This window comes from Ursus maritimus, unplaced genomic scaffold (genome assembly GCF_017311325.1).
Source record: "Ursus maritimus isolate PB19 unplaced genomic scaffold, ASM1731132v1 scaffold_3, whole genome shotgun sequence".
In the NCBI taxonomy this organism is placed as follows: Eukaryota; Metazoa; Chordata; class Mammalia; order Carnivora; family Ursidae; genus Ursus; species Ursus maritimus.
Window position 1 is genome coordinate 93,951,277 of NW_024425563.1, and position 17,597 is coordinate 93,968,873.

The 17,597-nt window shown below is 55.1% G+C and overlaps 1 protein-coding gene across 5 annotated transcripts in view; it reads right to left on the minus strand.

The window, feature by feature from the left end:
• Positions 1 to 5,944, minus strand: part of POLD2 (DNA polymerase delta 2, accessory subunit) — a 9,319-nt gene extending 3,375 nt beyond the window's left edge. The window contains exons 1-2 of one of the 5 annotated variants that reach the window (XM_040644449.1): positions 5,639 to 5,944; positions 4,086 to 4,336 (exon numbers count right to left, since the gene is read on the minus strand). In XM_040644449.1, the coding sequence (XP_040500383.1) occupies positions 4,086 to 4,305 (220 nt within the window). In that variant the 5' untranslated portion in view covers positions 4,306 to 4,336; positions 5,639 to 5,944. Of the gene's footprint in view, positions 1 to 4,085; positions 4,337 to 4,908; positions 4,930 to 5,097; positions 5,394 to 5,484; positions 5,507 to 5,568 lie in introns of those variants that run through there. The other 4 variants (XM_040644447.1, XM_040644450.1, XM_040644446.1 and 1 more) reach the window with 4 other exon arrangements.
• Between the last annotated feature and the right edge of the window lie 11,653 nt (positions 5,945 to 17,597).

The window sequence follows — 17,597 nt, forward strand, 5'->3', positions numbered from 1 at the left end:
CCCCCCGGCCCACCTTCCGGTGCCCGCTGCAGCTTCGCAGACTCCATCTCATCCCCAGCCACCACCCCCAGCTCGCTCACGCTCAGCTGCAGGAGGATCTCATCCAGCATCTTGACCGCCTCCACGCTGGCTGCCTGGGTTTTCTTGGTTAAGTACTTGGCCTGGGGACAGAAGTCCGTAGGTGTCAGGCCCCAAGACAGGCTCAGATCAAAGGGACGCCCAGAGCCCCCCTGCTCTGGTGGTTCTGTGCCACAGCCCCCACCCCCGCCACGCTCAGGAGGCAGGGCCAGAGCAGAGACCCCAGCCTCACTGTGGGGCACTGGCCACCAGACATGCAAGACCCCGCGCCCCGACTCTCCCTGAGGCAGGAGGGGCTTGACTGCGGGCGGGCGGGGGCCGTACCTTGTTGATGGAATCTCTGCTCTGGGTGTTATGGCTCAGGAGGTTGCCGGCGAGGATGACCCGGGACACGTGGGCGGCGCTGCACTGCTCCCCCTCGTCCCCCAGCTGTCCTGTCACCACGTCCACCAGCAGCTGGGTGCCCAGCAGGCTCTCGCCCCCGCCTCCACCCAGGCCCAGACCAGACACCAGCAGCACAAACCTGCAGGAGAAGTCAGGGTCCCCCTGGGTGCTGAGAAAGCGGGTGTCCCCCAACCCCCGCCGCCCCCACCCTGGCCACTGGCAGAGCTCTGCCACGGTCACGGGTGAGCAGGGGTCACGGAGCCCAGCAGCCGTGACTCCCCGGGACGCCTGGCCAGGCCCCCGAGCGCCTGCTTCTCACCTGTCTGTGTCGAGGGCGGGGGCGGGCTGCTGAGGGGCAAGTTCGGCAAAGCAGTGGTCCTCCACCAGGAACTTCCCACTGTCTCTCGCAGAGCCGAGCACGGCCAGCACCGTCCCTGGGGAGCACCAGGGTCAGGCTCCAGGAGGGAAGGCCGAGAGGCTGCCACCTCCCTCCAGGCGCCGCGGGGGCAAAACCAGCCGCTGGAATATTCTCACTTAGGACTCGGGACCGAGACTCTGGGTGGAGGCAGGAACCAGGGACCCCCTCCCGGGGCCTCACACACTGCCCGACCCTAAGCCCACCGCTCCGGGACGGAGGGATGTCCTAGCACCTGCAGGCCTGCCCCCCGCCCCCCACCTGTGACCAGCTTCGACGCGTCAATGCTCCCTTCAAGTTTGATGCGCTGCAGTTCGTCTTCCAAGACCAGCTCGTCGTCGGGGTGGATGTATTTGCTCCGAGGAGGCTGGGGCAGCAGGTTGTGCTGGAAGGCGGAGACGGGAGGGAGTCTTGGTGCCAGAGGCTGGGTCCTGGGGCTCCCAGGCCCCATCAGTGAGATGGCATTGCAGCCCTCGCCACCCTCCCCCCAGGGACAGAGGCTCCGCCCTGACTCCCTGGGTCCTCAGCTGGTGGTCCCATCGGTGCCCCCAAAGCAGTGTGCCGGCCTCACCTCTTCGCTGATCTCCCGGAGGATGGAGGGCTGGAGCGGCATGGCCTTGAAGAGGGTCCCCACCACACAGCACTTCTCCCCAGGCTGCAGCTCACACAGCTTCTTCACCTCAGAAAAACAGAACCCAACCCCCCCCCCCCCCAGCAGCTTCGGCCCCAGGAGGACAGAGGGATGTGGCCGGGCCCCTGTATCCCGTGTCCTTGGAAGAAAGGCAGACACGCAAAGACAGGAGCATGGGCAGCTGCCGGAAACTGGAAGAGCCAAGGAAGAGGGGCTCCCGGCTGGCAGACACCTGCATTCAGACTCCTGGTCTCCAGAACGGACAGAGAATACGTTTCTGGTGTGGTAAGCTGCTCGGTTTGGGACTCTGCTGTCTGTGACAGCAAGGAGCAACCAGGAAACGAATACAACGTACATCTAAGTGGTAACACTCACTCTAAGAAAGAAGCACCCTGCCCTAAAACCGGAGAGAGGCACGGTGCGCAGGGCTCACCCAGGCTGGCGAGAGGAAGGAGCACAAGTCCCAGAAGGCCTGTGGGTTTGTCAGTAAAGACCCTGAGCCTGGGAAAAATGCTGCCAGGAGCTGATGGGACAATGTGGCCGCAGGACCAGCCCCTTCCGGAGCTCAGCTGCCCCTTCTGCCCCGGAATAAGCAAGAACATTCCACAGAGCTACACCCTGGGGAGTGAAGGCTAGTAGTTCAAAACGAGATAAGGAGGGCGCCAGCAGCCAAGAGAAATACCAGACACCCACGGAAACAACAGACTCCAAAGCTTATCTGCCGAGCCCTCACTCAGCCCCCGGGGGCTGTGCTGAGCACTGTCCGGGACACTCATCCGCGCCTGCCAACACGCAGGGGAGATGCTACTGTCCCACCACATGCTTGAGGCAGCGGAGGCACAGAGAGGTTAAGTAACATGTCCAAGGTTGCACAGCTGGGATCTAAGGTGCACACCTAAGCACCAGGCAGAACCACACATCCCTGTGTCGAGGGAAGGACATCTGTCTAGCTGGATGGCATGCGGGCATCGGGCCAAGCACCAGCATCGAGAGTGAATGGCATGGCCCATCCACACCCTCACCAAGCTTACAACCCAGAGGGAGAGAGATGACAGCAGTGAACAAGGGCTCAGCCACTGTGACAAGTGCCATGGACACACAGAAGCTGAGGCAGAAGGTAGGAGAAAGCCCCTGGTGGCTGACAAGGCCTCTCGAAGCATGTGACATTAAGCTGAGGTCATGAGGGAAAGAGTGTGCCAGGCGAAGGGAATGCCAACAAGAAAGGGCTTAGCGTGTTCAGGAAGCTCAAGAGAGAGAGAGAGAGAGACGAGTCCCAAGACAGGTTAACCTCTGGTCAGAAAGCCTGGCCACGTGGGGAAGCCACGTGGGGAAGCCACACGCAGGCGTTCTAGCAGCCAGCATCCACCACCAGGCTGGCGAGCGGACAGTGCTGCCGCCATCCATCCCCCAGCCAAGGCTGCACTCATCACAGGCCACTGTCTGAACTCCTGACCCGTCTGTGGGCAGACCGAGGGGCTGTGTTCCTGTCACTGGGCAGCTGTCAGCCAGCAGAGGTGGTGACTGCGAGAGAAACCTGCACCAGAGTGGGTGCTGTCGGAAAGAACCTAAAAGGTGGCAATGACACAGGGCCGAGGAGGGTGTCACCAAGGACTTCAAGGAAAGCAAGGAAAGGCCACTGGGAGCCACAGGAAGGAGACCTCGTTACGTGGCAGAGGACACGCGAACAGCACTCGTGCCTCCCGCAGAGACAAAAGAAGCCATCCCTAACAGATGTGATGGTCTAGTTCCCCTTGCTGCCTTGTAATGAAACCAGAGTCGATTCTCTTGGCTCGTTGGGACGGGTCTGAGCGTCACTGCTCTCTGCAGTGCAGTCTGGAGCTGGGACCACCAAGGCCAGGGCTGGGGCCAATACACGTGGATGGATAAGACACAGTCCCACCTGTAAACATTTCAGATGAACTGAAAACGGCTCGGAAAGCCACTCTGATCCACAGTAAGACTGAGGAATGTGGCATCGCCCGGAAGTTGAAGCTGCGGGTCCTGTTCACCATTACAAATAATGTAACTGCAGGACAAGGTCAAGGACCAAGCCGGGCAAGAAAGAAGAAGACGAGCCCTGCCCAGGCCCCTGGTTAGGAAAGACAGAAGAGCCTGTGGGACGGGAGATTCACGCCCAACCAGCACGGAGGGCCCAGACCAGCAGCAGACACGGAGCCCCTCTGAGGGGGGGAGATCTGTCTTCATGGACCTGGGCTCCCGGGGCCAGGTACCTGGCCTGCTGCACTGAGACACAGGGTGGCCACGCGTGGGCAAACAAGCACGTCATCTGCACTCCAGACGGCGAACATCCCTACACCAGTAAGATGACCACTGTTCCCACCAGAACGAAGCCCTACCCCAACCCAGCCTCTGAACTAAACTCGTTCCTTAATTTAATCCTCGTAACTACCCGAAGAAGCTGAGGCACAGAGAGGTTTACTTTCCCAAGATAACCGGGAAGTGGGATAAACTAAAGAAGGTTGCAGCTGTACCTGGTTGCTCATAGGACATTCCTAAAAAGCCCAGGTCCCTTCTGGGCTGGCGGGGAGGAAGCATTTCCCCGAACGCATCACTTACCCCAGTGCTGCTTGGCCCGGCTCACCAGGAAGGGCCTCATTTGGAGGAGGCGGGTGGCATAAATGTGGGCGTACTGCCGGCTAAAGCTGCGCTCCCCGAGCCTGAAGGGCTGGGAGGAATTGGTGTACGTGGACACAGGCACACGGGCAAAGGTGGCATTGTTGGCTGATGGTGGGGAGAGGAGAGTGTGGGCCCTCTGGGCGGCCTGCTCCGAAAACATGGCTGTGCTCAGGCCCAGGAGGTGGCGGTCACTGTGAAAACACAGACGCAGCCCTGCAGCCTTGCAGCCCCTGCCCACCCATGGCTTTCCCGCCGCGGCTCCACTACACCTAGGGGCATGGGAGGAGGATGGCACAGCGGCAGCCCATCCCAGACATGGCTCAGAACAGCACATCAATGGTGCTGGATCCCAACGTGTCACCTTGTCATGCTCATTCAAAAACGGAGACGAGGAAAGCTAGGAAATGCGTCTCCCACCTGGGGCTCTCCTAAACCCTCTCCAAACCAGGCATCCGCTGCCTGCCTCACTCCTGGACAACTATCTGGCACTCAGATCCCACATAGCATCTGCCCCTGCCCCTGCCCCATCTCAGGCACGAGGCTAACCTTACTATATATAAGCTACCAGGAAATAATATGCCTATTTTAAATAAAAATAAAACAAAATCTACACAGTCACTCCTCTGCTCAAAAGGCTCCCCACTGCAGTGACTGAAACCCCAAGTCCCTACAAGGGCCTGAGATCTGCCCCAGCTCTTCTCCCGAGTGCCTGCCTGCACATTGCAGACTCGCTGGCTCCCCATTCCCCGCTGTCTTTGCTCACATCTCACTGTCAACCGTCCCCTGGCACTTCTACGTCTCCCATTCTGATTTTCGTGGCATTCATTAGGAACCTCTTGTGAGTTTATGGTCTGCCTCCCGTGACTGGGACACGAGCTCCCGGAGTGCAGCAGCCCGGGCCGCCACCGGAGGTCGGCAGGGCACGGCTCACAGTCTCTCCTCTTCCGTATACCTTTTCAGCGCGGCTGCCAGGCGCTCGTACCCTGGTTCGGCCTCACGGCTCTGGGCCGCGGCGGAGCCCGAACTAACTTCCGGCCCAAACGTGCGGAGCCGGGCCGCGGCCCCGGAAGGAGCCCCGCCACCCCGGCCCGCGCTCTGGCTTCGGCTCGGCGCGTGCAGCAGGGGCCCTGCGAGACGCCGCCCAGCCCTCCGTCACGCGAGGACACTGGAGCCCCAGCCCCGCCGCCGCCGCCGCCGCCACACGGCTCCCGGGAAGCGGAACCTCAGTCCCCGAGCAGCGCGCCGCCTGTCTCCCGCCGCCTCCCGCCAATCCGCGCGCGCCGCTCCGTCCACCTCCTCGCCCCGCCTCCCGCCAATCCGCGCGCACCGCACCGCACACCTCCGCGCACTGCCTCCCGCCAATCTGCGCGCGCCGCCCCGCCCACCTCCGCGCCCCGCCTCCCGCGCGACCCACCCCACCCACCTCCGCCTCCAGCCAATCCGCGAGCGCCCCGCCTCTGGACGCGCCCCGGGTTTCCCAGACTACGCCGGACCTGTGGGTGCCGTGGGACTTGCGCGCTTGCTAGGCCGGAGGCGGGTATCTAAGGTCAGCCCGCGGAGGGTAGGGCCCGGGACTGGGATCCCGGACGGCGGAGCAGCGCTTAGGGCTAGGGTTAGTGTTAGGGAAGCGGACGCGCTGTGGCCTAGCCTCCACCGGGGTCTCCCTCCTCCTCCATCCCGCGCAGCCCCCGCTGCGGGGTGCCCTCTTCCGCACTGGCACTGAGGCCCCGAGGCGAGCCCAAGCGCCCTAGCCGTGAAGCTCGCTCATACTCGACGCTGCGGAGCCTGTCGCACGTGCGTCGCGTCATTCCTCGCGCGCCGCTTCCGGTGCCGGACCTCGTCTCCACGACGACGGGGGTGGTGACGTCGGTGGCCGCTCGCCACCCGCCGCCCCGGCGCCCTGGACGGTGGACAGGCGTGTGGGGGGCGTCCGTGCAGCATTCCCGGAAACGTGCTGTTGTCACCCTGCAGCCCTTCCCCTCCCTCCGGTCCTGCGGCCGCACCGCTGCAGCGTGCGCTCGCCACCCGCCGCCCCGGCGCCCTGGACGGTGGACAGGCGTGTGGGGGGCGTCCGTGCAGCATTCCCGGAAACGTGCTGTTGTCACCCTGCAGCCCTTCCCCTCCCTCCGGTCCTGCGGCCGCACCGCTGCAGCGTGGCGGCTGCCCCGCCACCTACCAGTGGTAACTCCGCGCATCACGGCAGGAGACGAACCCGATTTGTTCTCTCCTCGTGAAACCAAAGATGTTCTTAAATGTGTAGATGACAAAAGGACTTGGGGCTCCCGGGAGGCTTCACGGAAGCGGTACCTTTGGGGTACCTCAAAATAAGTGCGTTTCCACGGAAAGCCGGGGCCGGGTGGACCGGCATGGCAGGGAGAGGGCCTTCCATGATGCTCACTAATGTGTTTTTCTTTATCCTGGTAAAATCTGTATGACATAAGACATTTGAACCCTCATGAAGTGTACAGCTCAATGGCATTATGTGCATTCACAGTGTTGTGCAGCCATGCCCACCATCCGTCTCTTTTTCATCTTCCCACCCTGGAGCTCTGCACCCGTTACACCGGCTCCCCACTCCCCTCCACCCCTTATCAATTCGTCTTATGCATTTGCCTATTCCAGGTACCTCGCAGAAGTGGAGTCATACAGCATTTGTCTGTATTTGTATCTGGTTTATTCACTTAATATCTTCAAGGTACATCCATATTGTACGATGTGTCAGAACTTTTTTCTTTTTTAGGAGCCCATAATACCTCGTTGGACATAGATTCCACATTAGTGTGTATCTATTCAGTCCATCAGTGGTGGTTTAGCTTGTTTCCATCTTGTGGCTATCATGAATAATGGTCCTTTGAATGTGGGTGTACATGTATCTGTTGAGGCCTTGGTTTCAGCACTTTTGGTTATATAGATAGAGGTGGAATTGGTGGAGCAAATGGTAATTCCATGGTTCGTTATCTGAGGAGCCGCCACACTTGCCCACAGCAGCTGCACCATTTTACATTCCCACCAACAGTGCACAAGGCTTTCAATTTCTCCACATCTTTGCCAACACTTGGTCTTTTCTGATTCTTTGATAATAGCCATCCTAACGGGTATGAGGTGCCGCCTTAGTTGTTTTTTATTTGCATTTTCCTGATAAATAGTGATGTTGGACATCTTTTCCTATGCTTGTTGGCCATCTGTGTATCTTTGAAGAAATTCTCATTCAAGTTCTGTGCCCATGTTTTAATTGGATTATATATATTTTTTTAAGATTTATTTATTTATTTGACAGAGATAGAGACAGCCAGCGAGAGAGGGAACACAAGCAGGGGGAGTGGGAGAGGAAGAAGCAGGCTCACAGCGGAGGAGCCTGATGTGGGGCTCGATCCCACAACGCCGGGATCACGCCCTGAGCCGAAGGCAGACGCTTAACCGCTGTGCCACCCAGGCGCCCCTATATTTTTGTTTTTTAATTTTAGGAGCGCTTTATATATTCCAGATGTCAGTCCCTTGTCAGATATGTAATTTGCAGATATTTTCTGCCATTCCCTGGGTTGCCTTTTACTCTGCTGACCCTGTCCTGTGACGTACACAGTTTAATTTGGTGCAGTCCAATCATACTCTGTTCTTTTTTTGGTCTCCTGTGCCTTTGATGTCATATCCAAAAAGTCACTGCCAAATCCAATGTCAAGAAGTTTGCCCCCTATGGTTTCTTCTCAGAGTTTTATTGTTGTAGCTCTTAGGTTTAGGTCTTTGATCCATGTAGGATTAATTTTTTTTTATGGCTTTAGGTAAAGGTTTAACTTCATTTTTTTGCATGTAGATATCCAGTTTTACCAATGCCATGTGTTGGAAAGACTATCCGTTTCTCGTTGAATAGTCTTGGCATCGTTGTCAAAAATCATTTGACCACACATGCAAAGGTTTATTTCTGGGCTCTCTGTTACACTGGCCAGTATGTCTGTCTTTTTTTTTTTTTTAAAGATTTTATTTATTATTTGACAGAAAGAGAGACGGCCAGCGAGAGAGGGAGCACAAGCAGGGGGAGTGGGAGAAGAAGAAACAGGCTCCCAGCAGAGCAGGGAGCCCAATGCGGCGGGGCTCGATCCCAGGACCCTGGGATCACGCCCTGAGCCGAAGGCTGACGATTAATGACTGAGCCACCGAGGCTCCCCATTGTATGTCTGTCTTTATGCGGGTAACACACTGTTTTCATTATTGCAGCTTTGTTGTAGATTTTGAAATCAGAAAGTGTGAGTCCTCCCACCTTGTTCTTTTTTAGGATTGTTTTGGCTATTTGGGGTCCCTTGAGATTCTATATGAATCTTAGGAAGGGTTTTTTTCCATTTCTGCAAAAAAATATCATTAGAGTTTTGATAGGGATTGCATTTAATCCGTAGATCGCTTTGAGTACTACTGGCACCTTAACAATATTAAATCTTCCCATCCATGAACATGGAATGTCTTTCCACTTATGTCCTTAGTTGTTTTTTTCCTTCAGCTGAGACAGCAGAAGAGATGATTGTACACGTGTTACATTCAGCCACAAATGAAAACAGAATTAGTCCTGAAAGTCACTGGTCCAGAGCAAAGGACTGAAAGGGACTGTTTTGGTATGAACAAGGTGGGTCTTTGAAAGGTGGTCATTGCAATCAGATGGTGATGGATGTTCTAGATTCATTGACTCAAGCTCTAGAAAGTAGATGTGCAGTCCAATGATTGGTACCAGAGTCCCTGGCCTCCGGCTTTCCTTGTTTCTGCTCCTGTGGCTTCCATGGGTGCACAAGCTAGCGGTTTACTTGGACCTTGGCCTCCTCTTTCGTCTTTCTCTTTTCAGACTGAGTGCTTGCTTCTTCCTGCACTTGGCTCTCATGGCGTGGAGGTTTTCAGGAAGATGGAGTGGAGGATGAGAGAGGCTGTCTTTATTTGTTTTCAGCGGTGTATTTTAGTTTTCAGTGTACAAGTGTTTCACATCCTTGGTTATGCTAATTCCTAAGTATTTTATTCTTTTTGATGCTATGTAAATGGATTTTAAGATTTTCATTTTCCGATTGTTTATTGTTAGTGTATAGAAATACGCCTGATTTTTGTATGTTGATTTTGTGTGTGTCCTGCAACCTACTATGCTGAATTCATTTATTCTAATGCATGTGTGTTTGTGTTTAGTGGAATTGTTAGGGTTTTCGACGTATAAGATCATGTAATATGCAAACAGATCATTTTACTTCTTCCTTTCCAATTTGGAAGGCTTTTATTTCCTTTTCTTGCCTACTTGCTCTGGCTAGGATTTCCAGTACTATGTTGGTGAAAGCACACATCTTCGTCTTCTTGATTTTAGAGGAAAAGCTTTAAGTCTTTTACCATTGAGTTTGATGTTGGCTGTGGGTCTTTCATGTCTGTATTTTATTATCTGAGGTACTTTTCTCTATTCTTCGTTTGTTGAGTGGGGTATTTTTTCTTCACATGAAAGGATGTTGAATTTTGTCAAGTACTTTTTCTGCGTCAGTCGAGATGATTATGTGGCCCTTTTTTTTCTGTTAATGTGGTGTATTACAGTGATTGATTTTCATATGTCCAGCCATTCTTGCATTTCGGAAATAAATCCCACTTGGTGGATTTATGGACCATTGGATGGAATTACAAACCAAGTACAGTACTACTAGCTGAGTGGGAAGGACACTCCTCTGTGTTTCTCCTTTATCACACATTCACTTCTGACATAAGATGTATGGGTTTTCCACACATTAAGCAATTCTCTGTGACACCAGCTGAGTGTCCCATAATTCGCTTCAATTCTGACATCGTCTACCTGGGGTTATTGTCAGATCTCACAAGGAGGGGCTCAGACCCACAAGACCGCCCCCACTTCAGCGGCCAATCTCCAGTTCTAGCTGTAACCTATACTTCTGACCAATGAGCTGTAAATCAGAGTTCCCACAATCCTGAACCTTGAGTTTAATAATTCTCTAGAATGGCTCGTAGAACTCAGGGAAGCACTTCTGTTCACCATTTTATCATCCAAAAGAATATGGCGAAGGAGACCAACGAACAGCCAAATGAAGAGATACATAGAGTGAAGTCAGGAAGGATCGTGAGCACAGGAGCTTTTGTCCCTGTGAGGTTGGACCGTGCACAGGAGCTTTTGTCCCTGTGAGGTTGGACCGTGTCACCCTCCTGGTACGTGAATGTACTCCTTGACCTCGAAGCTCTCTGAACCCCATACATTAGGGATTTATATGGTGACTTTTTCACCTAAGCATGATCAATCATCAGCTCACTCTCTAGCCCCTCTCCCCTTCCCAGAGGTTGGGGGTGGGCAGGGCTGAACACTCCACGCTCCTAAGCATGGCTTGATCTTTCTGGTGACCAGCCCTCCCCCTAAAGCTATCCAGGAGCTCACTCAGAATCCCCTTATTAGAACAAAAGACATTCCTTTCACCCAGGAAATTCCAAGAGAGTTAGGAACTCTGTGTCAGGAACTGGCATCAGAGGCCAAATATCAGGACAAAATATGTTCCGGTGCTCTGGTTACTTAGGAAATTACAAGGATTTGTTTTAGGAGCTCCGTGTCAGCAGTCGGGGCAGAAAACAATTTATATATATATATATATTGCTATTTCACACTAGCTTTTATAATTGTCCCTGTATTTTTACCTTGACTAGACATTTATTTCTTCCTTTGGCTTTGAGTTACTGTCCAGGGTCCTTTCATTTCTACCCAAAGGACTTCCTTGAGCGTTTCTTGCAGGGAAGCCCTAGTGGTGATGAAATCTCAGCTTTTGTGTATCTGGAAATGTCTTCATGTTCCCCTCATTTTCTGAAGGACAGTTTTCCAGACTCAACGGAGTTTTTTTCTTTTAGCTCGTGAGGCTGTCAACCCCCTGCCGTGCGGCCTCTGAGGCTTCTGCACCAGATGGCGTCCTGGGTGCTTTCTTTAGATGCGTCACATGAATCTGAGGGTCTGTCCCCTGGAGTGTGTCAGCACGAGGCTGGTTAGCAGATCCTGATTAAGGGTCTTTGCAGGGAGGCCGAAGAGTCTTTCTAGAGGTGTCTCTTCCAACAGACAAAATCTCCAGGTTGCGAGGCGTGACGCTGCAGGTCCCTGTCTCCTGGGGACGCACTGTGAAGAGTGCTCCGCCAGAGCATGACTATTTTTTTTTTAAGATTTTGTTTAGTTATTTGAGAGAGAGTGAGTGAGAGAGAGAGCATGAGAGGATGGAGGGGTAGGGGGAGAGAGAGAGGCAGACTTCCTGCTGAGCAGAGAGCCCGATCCGGGACTCGATTCCAGGACCCTGAGATCATGACCTGAGCCGAAAGCAGACCTTTCACCGGCTGAGCCACCCAGGCGCCCAAAGCATGACTATTTTAATTGGAGCAGTTGGGCCTTTGCAATGTTAAAGCACATCTCCTTTTTTATCAAGTGTGGGTCAGAGGAGACAGGGGCCAAGCGTACTGGACGCCCTGGGATGGCCTCAAAGTATGAGAATCTGTGAGCTCCCAAGGGGGCGGATCCGAGATGTAGAGGCCAACAGCAGTGCTTTAGGCCAAGGTATTTGGAAGGTCTTTACGAATTTTGCCACTTGCATCCTAACACTGCTGTTAGTGCATTTTATTAACCCTGAGGACTGAGCCTGGTATGCACAGTGAAAGTATTATAAGGCCAGTCAGACTGCACAGACTTGACTGTGGGTTCCCTGATAACCGTGAAGAGTCAGAGGGGTTCCCTAGGTAGGGGATAATCTTTTCTAATAGAAGTTTAACCACGGAAGAGATGTCGGCCTGGCTACAAGAGAAAGCTCTGGTCCAGTGAGAAAGCAAGGGAAACGGGACTAAAACATATTGCTATCCATGAGACGGGAAAGCTGTATGAGGTCCATTTGTCTGAACGGGTTTCTCTGGATTTATACTTCGGACAGCTGGCACAAATGACATAGGTCCTTGTGGCCTTATTCCTATTTGCCCACCAATGCTGGTTCACGAATGCTACCATTTTGTCAGTAGACCAATGGTTTAACGCATGTACAGTGGTAAGTAGTGGGAATTTTAGAGTTTCTGGTAGGGCCAGGTTGTTATTTGACCTAAACCAGAGTTGTCTTTTTATGGATCCAAAAATTCTTTGATTTCCAATATTGTTTTTCCTTTCCCGGGACCCGTTGTTGGGCGTCTCTTGTCAGTTTTTCCAAATTATCTTCTGGGAGGACGTCTCTTTGGACCACAACAGAGGTTTGGCTTGAGAACAGTGTTTTTGGCAGAAAGATCAGTGGGGTGGTTTACTCCAGCCTCCAGGGAGTCGAGTCTGGAACGCCCAGGAACGTTAATGACAGCCAGAGCGGCCGGCGGAAGTGTGGTAGCTAATAAGCTTTGGACAGGGGAGCTTTTTTTTTTAAGCCTTTTTTTAAAAGTCCCCCAACACAGGGCTTGAACTCACAATCCTGAGATCAAAACCTGAGCTGAGATCAAGAGTCAGACCTTTAACCAACTGAGCCACCAGCCGCCCCCCCCCAGGAGCCATTTTTAATTTTATCCCATCGGAGGTAAGGACGCCTCGATGTTTCCATGATGCTGCCAAGGCCTGAGCCTCTGCAAAGGCACGCCAGCTGTCAATATAAACGTCTGCAGCCTTCCCCTGGGCTCAGACGCCCGCTCGGGTAAGCATGTCGGGCTGACGTAGCCAACGGTGTTCTCTCCGTGACTTCGGGAAGGAGTTGCAGTGGCAGACTCGCGCGATATGTACCATTCTCGTCCTTTAGACAAGAACCATCAGGGGCGCCTGGGTGGCCCAGCGGTTGAGCGTCTGCCTTTGGCTCAGGGCGTGATCCCGGCGATCTGGGATTGAGTCCCACATCAGGCTCCTCCGCTATGAGCCTGCTTCTTCCTCTCCAACTCCCCATGGTTGTGTTCCCTCTCTCGCTGGCTGTCTCTATCTCTGTCAAATAAATAAATAAAATCTTAAAAAAAAAAAAAAAAACCATCGGCAGATCCTTAAGCACCTGCATCAGATAGAGGAGTTTTCTGTCAATTGTCACAGGGATTCCAAAGGTGATGTGTCAACGTTAAGCCATTGTGAAGGGTTTCCTCTGGATCCAGATGTAGTCCCTGCTTCAAGATCCGATGCTGTAGTCCTCGGAAGGACTCGGAAGTGTAGTTTGAGCAAACTACACTTTTTCTTTGGAGACTTTAGGTCCCTTTCAGGCCAAAAATTTTGACAGGGGGCTGCTGCCTTCCTGTGAAGAGGTCTGAGAAGGGAGCAGAAGGGCAATCATCTACACTTTGTAACCAAGTCGAGCCTGCAGAAAACTCTGTGTTATGCAAATCAGCCTTTAAAGGACCCTCCGTGTCACCCTGGGGCATGACTGCCCAGCCGTCCTGCTGTTCTTCCCACGTGAAGGCAGAAAGACCCTGGCTGTCCTTCTGGACTGGAATACTAACCCTGCACCCCACAGGCCAATTACCGTGGACACTTTGCTGTCAATGGAAATGGGTACCAGCAGCACATGGGAGTTAGGAACAACAGGGGCCTGACGGGTGACAGTGTTACTTACTGCATCAGAGGTCACGGACAGAGCTCCGTCCCCGGCCATCGGGTTTCCTCCCAGATAATGTAGGGGTGTGATAGGGACTAGTACAGGGGATCACGAGGCCCTGAGCCTCAAAATTCTCCACCACGGGCTTGATGCCCCAAAGGGCTTCTTTATTTAGAGGGCATTGATTAATTCTAGGGAGAGGTTTTGAGGGATCTATCTGAATCTTGTTGGCAGGTGCGCTGTGGTTTTAACCAGTATCATTTGAGAATTGTGCCCAGAAAGAGGGTGGTAGCCGATCCAATAGGACTAAATGATCGGTGTCCCGAGACTCAGCTATGGTCCCGCCAGGGACAGAGCAAACAAAAGACATCAGAGGGTCATTGAATTCCCCTGGTTGGCTATTTTGATAGCTACTGTCAGATTCCAGAATTATCTTCCCCTTCCGGGGAGAAAGGAATTCTGGCACGATACTTTCCTGGGGAATCTCAACTTAGTAATTGAGTAGGGGCAGAGGGACTGAGGAGAAAAGAGTGAGTGCCTCTCAAAGGGACTAGGTTCAGAGGGGGGAACCTGGTAAGGTTTATTACAGACCGTGCTGGCTCTCCGAGGGCAGCCTTGCAGCCGTGGGGCTGGGCGACAGTGTGTGGCTCTGCTGTCCAAGGTCAGAGATTCCCCCCCCCCCTCAATTTGGAGAGTGGTGTCTCTGAGCCAGTTAGACAGGATGGCGGGGAGGTCTCTGTCCCTCTGGGATCAATGACCCCTCCAGTCCAGTCACCTGTGACCCAACACAGGGTCCCCATTAGGGGGCCCCAGCAAGGGGGCTGTGGATGGAGCCTGACAGGAACTCCAGGTGGTCCAGACCAGTCAGCCCTGGCAGGGGGGCGGCGGGACGGGCTGCAGCTGGGCTGACCGGGGCACTTTGGCAGGTCCGGGGCGGCACTGGGGAGAGGGGCACAGGAGGGGAGGAGGAGGAGGAGGAGGCAGGGAGTGAGGAGGGGGTCGGGGAGAGGGATGGTGGAGGTGTTGCTGATGTGAAGCAGGGCAGGCCGGGGTGACAAAGTTCTATTTTGGTGCCAGGTGGCTCTGCGCGTCAGCAGCACATCCCTGTGGGGACGGTCCCCAGATGGTGAGGAGGGCCGGCAGCAGGCGGGAGGTCAGAGGCTGTTCCAGACCCCTGGGGTGGGGGAGACAGGGCAGGGAGAGTGCAGTGGGATGGGGGCGGTGGGGAGAAGAACTGGCAGGGCATCTCCTCTCTCTGCAGCCACCCCCTAAGCGGGAGGGCCCAGGGAAACAGCAGGACACAGACCACCTCAGGCTGCGGAAAAGAAGTCTCTGGACCCACAGAGTCCACAAAGGCTCCTGGTCTCAGCTTCCAGAAGTCTGGAGATTCATAATACCACCCTATTCAGTCACCACACATCCCCCTGAGCACCTGCCGCGTGCCAGGCGTGGTGCTAGAGGTGGGCACGTCCCTGTCCCCACGTTGCTCTTGGGAAGCCAGGCTGACCTCCGTCAGGCTGGGCCGGGCACGCGCTGGGTGCCGAGCGGCCCAGACCTGACTCAGGAGGTGGCTTCCTGGGAAGGGGCCGCCTGTTTGGGGCCTGAAGCCAGGGAGGCCAGACGCCAGACGGAGGCTCAGGCGCCATGACCCTGGCTGCCATCGGGACTGTTCTAGCACCTTCTGGCTCAGCCCCCTCTAGTCTGGGCCCTCCATCAGAGGCCCTGGTCCCAGTAAGTCTAATCAAAACCCACACTGGTCTGGGGTGTCTGTGAGTGGTGACCCTGTTGGAGCCGGCCTCCATTCCTACAATGGAAGGTTAAAATGAATGCAAGAATCTCAGTTTGGGGTTGCTGCTTCATAAGATTTGGTGACATCCATCTGTCTTCAGCAGGTTAGAGCATAAGCCGGTGTGTCACTCATCTTTCACGCTTCACAAGCCCCCCCATGTCTTCCCGACTTAAAGCAACGTCAGTTCCTCATTTCTCACGGCGTGCAGGCAGCCCCCATCTCTTCTCGCCTGAGCGGGGACATAGGCATGTGGGACTGGGGTCCCTGTCCCAAGGGTGGAGGGCCATGCCTCTCCCTCACGGGGGCTTTTATCCTGGACTTTGTCTCAGTGTGGTGGCCTCTGGCTTCCCAGATGTGAGGGCGGAACCACCGGGCTGCTCGAGGCCGACAAGCCCCCAGCCAGCCTGGGTTCCCAGGCAGAGAAACAGGCTGGGACTTCTGATCGGAGCAGCTCCACAGAAACTTGACTCACTGGACCCTGTAACTACCGTGTGACTTCCCTCCGGGGGGGGGGTGGACACCACCTGTGGCTTCCAGGGGACCTGCCACCTGGAGGCTCTTGAGACCGGCAGCTTTGTGGCTGGCCTTGCCACTCTGCCCCTTTGTGCTAGGAAATGGTTGGGTCCCCTGAGCAGACAGCACCCCAAGACCGTCTGGGGCACCAGCCCATCCCCCTGTGCAACCACACGTCCCTCCATCAGTGCATCTGGTCAGAAACGTAAAATCCAGTGTCACGGTGGCCATGCCCTGTGGCCGTGCCCCGTGGTCCTGAATTAGAACTGGCGTCGTGGGGACTCACTCTGGGCTACCCTTGGACAGGGAGGTGGGAGGGCATGCTGGGTGCTGTCAAGAACTGTGTCATTCAGGTGTCTTCATTTTCAACCCCCGGGGACCCAGCGTGTCAGGCTAGTCAACACTCCCGGAGAGGGGCACCCACACCCGCCGGGCTCTGTGTGGCCGTGGACAAGTCGCTCGGCCATGGGGTGCCTCAGGTTATCTGTGAGGTGGGGGTGGCGGTCAAACTGCATTGATTGGGACTAGGCTTCTTTGTAAGCACAAGAAACTCCAAGTAACAGGGCTTCGGTCACACAGAAGCTAGTTTCTCATTGTGTTAGAGATGAATGGGAGCTCTAGGTGTGGCACGGTGCCCCCCACTGTCGGAGGGGGGGTCACCACGGCCCTGAGGATCACGTGCCAGCCATGGTCCAGGTAGGCAGGGGGAGGAGGGCACATGAGACGAAGCTACCGCATGCTGCGGGTCCTGACACCCGCCTGGTCACACCCACCAGCAGGTGAGCCTGAGAAGGGGGCCGCAGGCTCACAGAGGCACTCGGCACAGCCTGGCACCGGACTGCTCTGTGAGTGTCAGTCCAGCCTCTCCTGCACAGAGGGGGAAACCGAGTCCCAGAGCAGGGGCGTTCAAGGTCATGCACGCACACAGGGAGGGAGACCGGAGCCAGGCCTGTGCCTTGGCCTCCAAGAGGGCCTTCTCCAGAGCAGTGCCTCTGTATGTCCACAACCCCCACCTGTCAGGCCAGCAGAGTCCAGAAGGCTCGCTGCAGAGAAGACGCCAGGGTATTTGGACCTGTTATTTACTAGTCTTTTCTACATGACGACAGTCCCCTGCTTTTTCGCTGCAGGGTTTCAGGGCAAAGCCCCAGTACTGGTCTCACAGACCCTCCCGCCCAAACTGGGAAGGTGGACCGCTCAGCCCGTGGTGGAGCGGGTCAGCTGGAGGATGGGCGGAGGGGACTGAGGGGACGGCCACAGCTCAGGAACCTCAGAACAGCCCACGCCTCCTGGAGCCGCCGGCAGACGGCAGACAGATTCCGCGTGTCCTGTCCTGAGCTTTATCAGTGGTGTGACCCTGGAGCAGGATGTGTGCTCCACGGCTGCCACTCCCCCGCTCTGGTGGCGTGGGGGCAGGGCCCGGCCCGGGACGGGGGCGCGGGGGGCTGAGGGATCGCAGGACAAAATCAGGAGCTCCCTGGCCACCCAGCCGGCAAGCCTGCGGCTCTGGGGGTGGGAGCTGCTTACCCAGCTGGGGAGGCAATCAAAACAGAATCCCCCGACACAGAAAACCTCTCCACCAAAGTCACTGAATAAGCATTAAACCAGAGCTCAGCACTCATCACAGGCAGCGGCTGAGAGATC